General features: G+C 42.2%; 1 protein-coding gene across 1 annotated transcript in view; it reads right to left on the minus strand.

The window, feature by feature from the left end:
* LOC119435584 (endoplasmic reticulum transmembrane helix translocase) overlaps positions 1–7109 on the minus strand; it is a 51990-nt gene extending 44881 nt beyond the window's left edge. Inside the window, exon 1 of the mRNA XM_037702385.2 lies at positions 6936–7109. Coding sequence (XP_037558313.2) covers positions 6936–7109 — 174 coding nt within the window. The remainder of the gene's footprint in view (positions 1–6935) is intronic.
* Between the last annotated feature and the right edge of the window lie 317 nt (positions 7110–7426).

The raw sequence follows: 7426 nt of genomic DNA on the forward strand, positions 1-7426 counted from the left end.
CTTTTCATCTGACTGATTCTGAGGCGGTGACGATGAAAATCAACCCGAACTTGAGGATGCAGTACTAATTCATGCTTCTCCACCAACTGAAACCATTCAGCATTAACATGGAGACATGCCGAAACTGCAGAAATGTTACGACAGTCAAACACAGCAGAAAACAAAAGCTTTTTTTTTCCCCCATTTATTTACCCTAGAGGCCCAGCTTGGGTATTACATAGGGCGGGAGAATAACAACTGATATACAAAAGCCTATAAATCGAACATCCTATATGAAGTCATACATGCTATGGAACCTTTATATCATTCGACAACATCATGCACTAATTCTTACATTATACGAACAATAATCTTACATCTTCTGACATCATAACAATAAATAAGGTTATAGCAAGGTTACAGAATTTTTTTTTGTATTTTTGATATGTTAGAAGAAATGTAACAAGAAATGTAAGAAATATTAATGTTTCTGATTTCCAAATGTTTCATTAAGTGTATGTTTGAATATAACATGGTCAGTTATTTCGGCTATATTACTTGGGAGATGATTCCATTCTGAAATGGCCAAGTGCAGACATGAAAACTGCAATAGTTTAGTATGTGCAAAAGGTTGTTCGACCTTAAATTCGTGATCAATTTGTGGGAATTTCCTTTTGGCTGGTAAGATGTGTTTCTTAAAGAAAACATTTGGGTAATAAAAAATTTGATGGAAGAAAGTTAACCGAGATATCTTTCTTCTAGTCTGCAATGAGATGAGTCCTGGGTCATGTTTTATTTTGGTGATGCTTGAACGTTGTGAATAGTTACCTGTAATCAATCGTGCTGCCTTGTTTTAAAAATATTCTAATTTGGTAATAAGATGCGTTTGGTGCTGGTTCCATATAAATGAGGCATAGGCCTACTCAAGTTTTGAGCGAAGTACTTGCAAGAAGCTTGGTATCACTATTAGCCTGACAAAGCATACAACAAATGAAGCCAAGAGATTACATGCAGCGCAAACAATACAACCCACATTGATTATGCCAAGACAAAGTCGGAGAAAGATGAACACCTAGATGTTTAAATGATTCTGCAGTTTCTAGAGCTTCGCCATTAAGAAAGTATGTGTGCTTCGTAATTTCACGGCAGTAGAAAATCTTATAAGTTTAGTTTTTGAGGTATTTACGCTCATTTGCCAGTCTGAGCACCATCTTTCAATCCTATTCAAGTCATTTGTAATTTAACACAGTCAGAGTGTGTACCCTGATGAATATCATTTATATAAATTAAAAATAGAGTGGGTCCCAAACAAAACCTTGAGGCACACCGGACTGAACAGGTTGAAATGACGAACAGAGATTATTAATTACGACGGCTTGTCGTCTGTTACCTAAATATTGTTAACCCAGTTTATTACTTTCTCGTCAACTTTAATCAGCTTAATTTTATACATCAGGCGGTTATGAGCCACACAGTCGAAGGCTTTAGCAAAATCTATAAATATGGCTTCAGTTTGTGTAAGTTCGTGAAGGGTGAGGTGAATGTCTGTAGTTAGTTCAAGAAGCCGGTATTCACATGACCGGCCTCGCTGAAAACTATGTTGGTTTGCAAATAGAATGTGATTGCTAGCCATGTACTGCATGATTTGAGAAGATAAAAAGTGTTCAAGTAGTTTGCATACAACAGATGTTAAGAATATAGGCCTGTAGTTAGCTTGTTTTTGTCACCGGTTTTATATATTGGTATCACATGTGCCAATTTCCAGTCTCGAATTTCGGCGGTGCCAAGAGACTGTTGAAACAATAGTGTAAGTATAAGAGCAGAATTGTGCTTTATCATTTTTAGTAGCTTAGTACAAATACCCAATAGCTTTCACAATACCGTCACTTCTCACAGTAATACATTCCATAAATGGAGAACTATCACAAAACTGTGTTGACATATCTAGGGGTTTTGTCATTAAATACACTACAAAAGAATAACTTAAACCGATCAGCAACATCTATGACATCAATTGCAGCACCAGACTCAGTGTTTGTAGGTGTGGGAGAAATGACCTTCCAAAATTTTTTTGGATCTGTTTTCAGAAATTGCGAAATATCCTGGTTGAAAAACTTATATTTGGCAACCTCAATCTGTAATGCACATTTTTAGAAAACGAAAATTCTGACTTAGCTTAAACAGATTTTGTGCATGTTGCTTTTGAAACAAACGTTTCTTTTTATTCAAATATCGCTTAATCTCTCGGGTAAACCATGGCTTGTCTGCTGTTTCATAGATCCCTTTGTTTCATGGAATGTATCTCTCCCGCAGTCTTAACACCTCGTCACGAAAACAGATCCAGTTATCTTGCATCGAACAGTTTTCATAGGTTTGCATGAATGACAGGTAAAATTCAAAAAGCTCGAAAAGCCTTCGGGATCCCCTTTAGGATAGTCATAAATCTTTTTTTTTTTTTTTCGTGGTTTCTTCACGGTTTGCGTTTTAAGGTACAATGTATAATACGATGGTCACTGATATCCCTAGCTATAGTACATCCACGGTAGCACGTTCGGGTGTGTTGTTAGAAGCAGGGCCGCAATTTTGTAGCGAGGCATTATGACTTATTCTACTCTAGTCTTATCATCCACCGCTCACAGCCAGCTGATCCCGTTGATAATGCGAGAGGGACCGCGTCGCTCCGACAACTGACAAAGCGGGATAAGCGCGAAAAGGCATTATTACCGGAAAGGCATCGCTACAAAATACCGGCCCAGATCAAGAATAGCATTGCCCCACGTAGGAGTTTCGATAAGTTGCGACAACTGAAAATATTCTAAAAGGTCAACAAAATCTGCACATTCGCGTACGAGGGGACGTTAAAGCAGACCACTCTATGCCTGGAAAGTTAAAATCGCCGGCTAAAGTTATAGGAGGGTTACTATATTGGATTGAAGCGAGCCTAATACACACTGCAGTCCTCAGAAAAATCTTGTCGAAGGTCAGGTGGCTGTGCTCCAATAAACAAAGTTACCGCAACCCAAATAGTTTCAAGAATGCTGTCAGTAGGAATAGGTTTGACTTTACGGCTACTACGACACCACCTCCTTTCTATCCACACGATCTTTAGGAAAAACAGTGAACAAATTTGAAATTTGTAACTCGCAATGTTAACTTCAGGAGTTAACCACGTTTCCGTTCCAATTAAAACATCTGCATTACAAGCGTGAATGAAGGAAGCAAGCTGATCATTTGTTAAGAATGCGATGAAAGTTGGCGGAAATTATACAAATGTACAAATGAATACAAAATGTATTCCTACCGTCTTCTGTGCGTGGCGACTGCGTCAAGGGTTTGCATTTCGCTGGACCCATTCCACAACCCTGCCCTCAGCATGCTGGTACCGATATAGTTTCCCGCCTATCTTTAGCTCATCGAAGGATAGCTTAAACCATTCATCGGGTTGACAATTCGCTCGAGCAAAGTCGCGAAGCTGTTGCGCAAAAATTGTATTCGAAGTGAAAAGTTTTCCATCTATCCAAACCTTTAATTTCAAATTTTTTAGCTTGTAGGAATTAGCCAGAATACTGCATTTTGTCTTGTAATTTAGAAACTGCACTATTACTGAGCTTACTGCAAGGCTTGCAAGGTTCCCCCATGTTTCACATCAAGGAACTGCTTTGCTGCATGGCAGACCCAACTGTAGGGCTCCCAGGTAAAACTTTTGTAGTGCAAGTAATTTTCAAGGAAAATTTTGATTTTTTCACAGATAGTGGTATTAGTGAAATGTATATTTTAAAAATTTTTAGCACTTTTCTTTTCAGACACAAGCGTATCTTTTCAAGTTTTGTTCAATTTTAGTCCACAACTTGTGTTTGGAAATTTATAGTTTTATTACGTAAATCTCGTTAATAAAAAACTTTTATTTCTGAAAAGTGGATGCATTCTGCTTTTTCATGTATTCCATAAAATTGCAGTGCCAGAGTTTCTTTGGGAAAAAAAATCTAGTGTAACCTGCAAGAAACAACAGCCAATTTCCCCATGGTATGAAAAGAATTCATGTGCACTGTTCAAATGCATGTCCGACTTCAAACAGTGTGCGACAATCACAGTGATCGAAGTTGCCCATCACTTTTGCACCCTCTGTTGCCACCAATTTGTTCATCAACGTGACTGTCGTTATTCATCATCTACATGACTGAGGTTCTCAGGTGCTAGAGAAAGTTTGGCAAGAGTTGACCAAAGCCAAGCATGAGACATGCAACTACTACAGTGAAACCTCGTTAATACTCAGTTGGCGGGGAACGGGATCAGGCACTATATAACCGATAATGGCAATGAGCGGGTATAGAATCACTGGCCAAAAAAAACTTGTTAATTCTCACCCAGTTTTATTTGCAAACAGGCAGCAAAAAAATGTGTGACATTCAGTTGCAGGCATCCTCAAACTCAGCCAGGCCACGAGCAAGTTTCGCCATCATGCCCCCTTCTCTGTGAAACCCTCATAAAGCACTAGCCGTGTCGGATATGGAAGGGCCATCATCCACGTCAATCCATCATGACCATGCGGAAGCGCTAGAAGCTATGAGAGCACACCATGGACATCACTATCGGTGGCAGTCCGGGAAAGGTCTGTGCGCCACATCTATGGTCTGCGCACACAACATTTTGCCGATTCCATGCTTATGCGCCGAAAAATGAAGTAAATACTACGCACTAACCGTTTGGCATAAGCGACTACGGCAGTTAGCCAATACATTAGGTTCAATGGCGACAGGGCGGGGGATTCATCGTGACTATATTTAAACCGGAATTACTTATTAAGAGAGTATGTATTAACGAGGTTTTACAGTATATTCTGTTTCACAATATGTTGGCAGCGAAGTGAAGCTACAGCTCATGTCGTTAAGTTAACCTTTTGACTGCCGGGTTTCTTTTGCGAGCTAGCATAGTGGACATTTTGTGCTACATATATACTGTTTCTTCATTGTCGCTTTATTCCGACAGTGAATTCATCAACAGCTTACAAATCCTTTTGTCTGTCAAAGTGCAGACGGACCTGTCCCACTGGTTTGCAATGGCTGCCCTGCTGAGACAGGGCGACAGAGCACCGAGACATCTGCTCCACCTGCTACTACACATTTACCTTACGAGCTAAGCTTTAGGTGTTCTTACGACCTCTCTACAGATCACCCATCAGGTACACAATATCCATTTTTGCAAGAGTTGCTTCTCGAGAGGTAGGGAATGCGCTGAAAAGACAAAACGAGTACAGTAAAAGCTCGTTAGTTCGACCCTCATTAATTCAGAAAATCGGATAATTCGGACTCTTTCTCTGGTCCCGGCAGGCGTATGCATTATTCAATGCAATGAAACTCTCGTTAATTGGGACGTATTTAGCCACACATCGGTTAATTCGAACAACTATCGGAGCTCGGCAAGCGAGGAGCACCGCAAATCCGATGCAAAAGAGCATAAACGGCGCTAGTGTCAAACCGAAACGAAGCGGCAGAGTCCGCATTGCCATAGCCATCAACGAAAATCGTACTTGAATGACAGCAACGCCAGATTGCTTCGGCCTATTGTGCCTTTAAAGCCTTTACTCTTATGTTTACCGCCGCACATAACAGCGCGTTGGCGTGGTGCTTCATAATTGCATAGTCGCCATTCATGATTGTGTCAATAGCCGCCACGGTTTCTTCCACAGCGGTTGCGGCAAACAGTAGTTTCGTTTTGACTTGAAACGCGCGTCGGTCACGTGCTGAAAAACTGCGTCCATGATCGCGTCGATAGCGACCGTGGTGTCGTTCACAGGTTTCGTTGCAACGAACGGCAGTTTCGGTCACGTGCCTGAAAAACTGCGTCCATGATCACGTCGATAGCGACCGCGGTGTTGTCCACAGTAGTTGCAACGAACGGTAGTTTCATTCTGTCTCGGTGCGTGCGTCGGCCGCATGCCTTCAGCACAGCAAAGTTGCCGTTCACAATCACGTCGATAACAGCCGCAGTTCCCTCCGCAGCCGTTGCGGCAAACAGTTGTTTCATTTTGACTCGATGTAAAGCTGTCGAGGATGAAAAGCACCGGCTACTTCGTGATGGAAGGACGATCTGTTGGCAATGAGCTCACTGACAAAAAAATTATCAGGATGTGGGCACGGTAGTGAAAAGCGCATGAAGGCGCATGCCACAGCCATGCTCGATCGAAGTCGCGAAGTCGCGAGGGCTCGATCGCCGCAGCGAGAGCCAATGAGTTGACGTGAATTGCAGCTGACGCCCTGCTTTTGTGCAAGATAGTAACAGGATTTGCTCATTCAATCACTAAATAAAAGGGTGTTGACGTAGTAAGCATTTGCTTATTGCTTTCTGGATACCCTCGACAATTTGACATTCGGTTAATTCGCACATTTTCTCCGGTCCCGTCAAATACAAATTAACAAGGTATACTCGAGAGTGGCAGTCAAATGGTTAAGAGCGCAATCGTGCAAACGCAACAAGTCCCTCCGTCACAAAGTGTCGTCTGCTCTTGAAAACACAGTGCGGTGTCATAACCACCTCATCTCAACCAATTCAATGCGAGGAAGTCAATGCGAGGAAGGCGAAAAACTAAGTTGGCCATCTATCAAATTTCAAGAGCTGCGTAAAGCAATCACAGCATCAGCGGGAGACACAGGTAATTAAAATTCTGAAAGAACGATGCAAGGCTTTTTGACCTTGTTGTGTAGCATTGGATAAGTTAAGCCTTGTGCAGTGCACAGGGGTGTTAATGCATTAAACGCTAAACACTGCTAACACTTTTCTTTGTGTGTCTATCATAGGTTGCCACTGCTTGCACTGCCATCCAGTGATAAAAAATACATAACAAGAAACGAGGTCATGCAGCAAGAAACAAACACTACCACGGAGACTGTCATGCGAACAATGTTATAGTTGGAACACCATGCAGAAGAAGAAGCTGCGCTGCCAAGAAATTGTGAGACACAGCACAGCTTGTGTTCGGATGAGTCATTCAAGGCATCACATGCACTGCAAATGGCACGAGAGGAGTAATGCTTGCAAAGGCCGCACTCGTTCTTGCCGTATTGGCGTTCGGCCGCTGCCAGGTCGGCGTCATCCACGTAGCCCTTGCACTCCTGGTAGTGGCGCAGGGGCATCCCTGTGGGGAACTCGCCCCCGGAAGGCCTTGCGCTCAAAGCTGTACAGGTACTTTGTCTTCTGGAAGAGAAACCACACTGACGGTTCCTCTTCACCTGGCACCTGCAACAAAATCTTGGAATCAACATACAGCACTACCTAGAAAGAAACCATGGGATGCGAATTGTTTAGCTCGTCTTGGCCTAAATGGTGATTCGAGATAGTCCATATAAACTTTTTCTGGCATTAAAGAGAATGATGTTAGGGCCTGTGCCAGCACACCATTCTCAAAGAACTGCTACAAGGGACCACATTCACCAAGGGCAATTTAGGTGGC

Source organism: Dermacentor silvarum, unplaced genomic scaffold (assembly GCF_013339745.2).
Source record: "Dermacentor silvarum isolate Dsil-2018 unplaced genomic scaffold, BIME_Dsil_1.4 Seq804, whole genome shotgun sequence".
NCBI classification, from domain to species: domain Eukaryota; kingdom Metazoa; phylum Arthropoda; class Arachnida; order Ixodida; family Ixodidae; genus Dermacentor; species Dermacentor silvarum.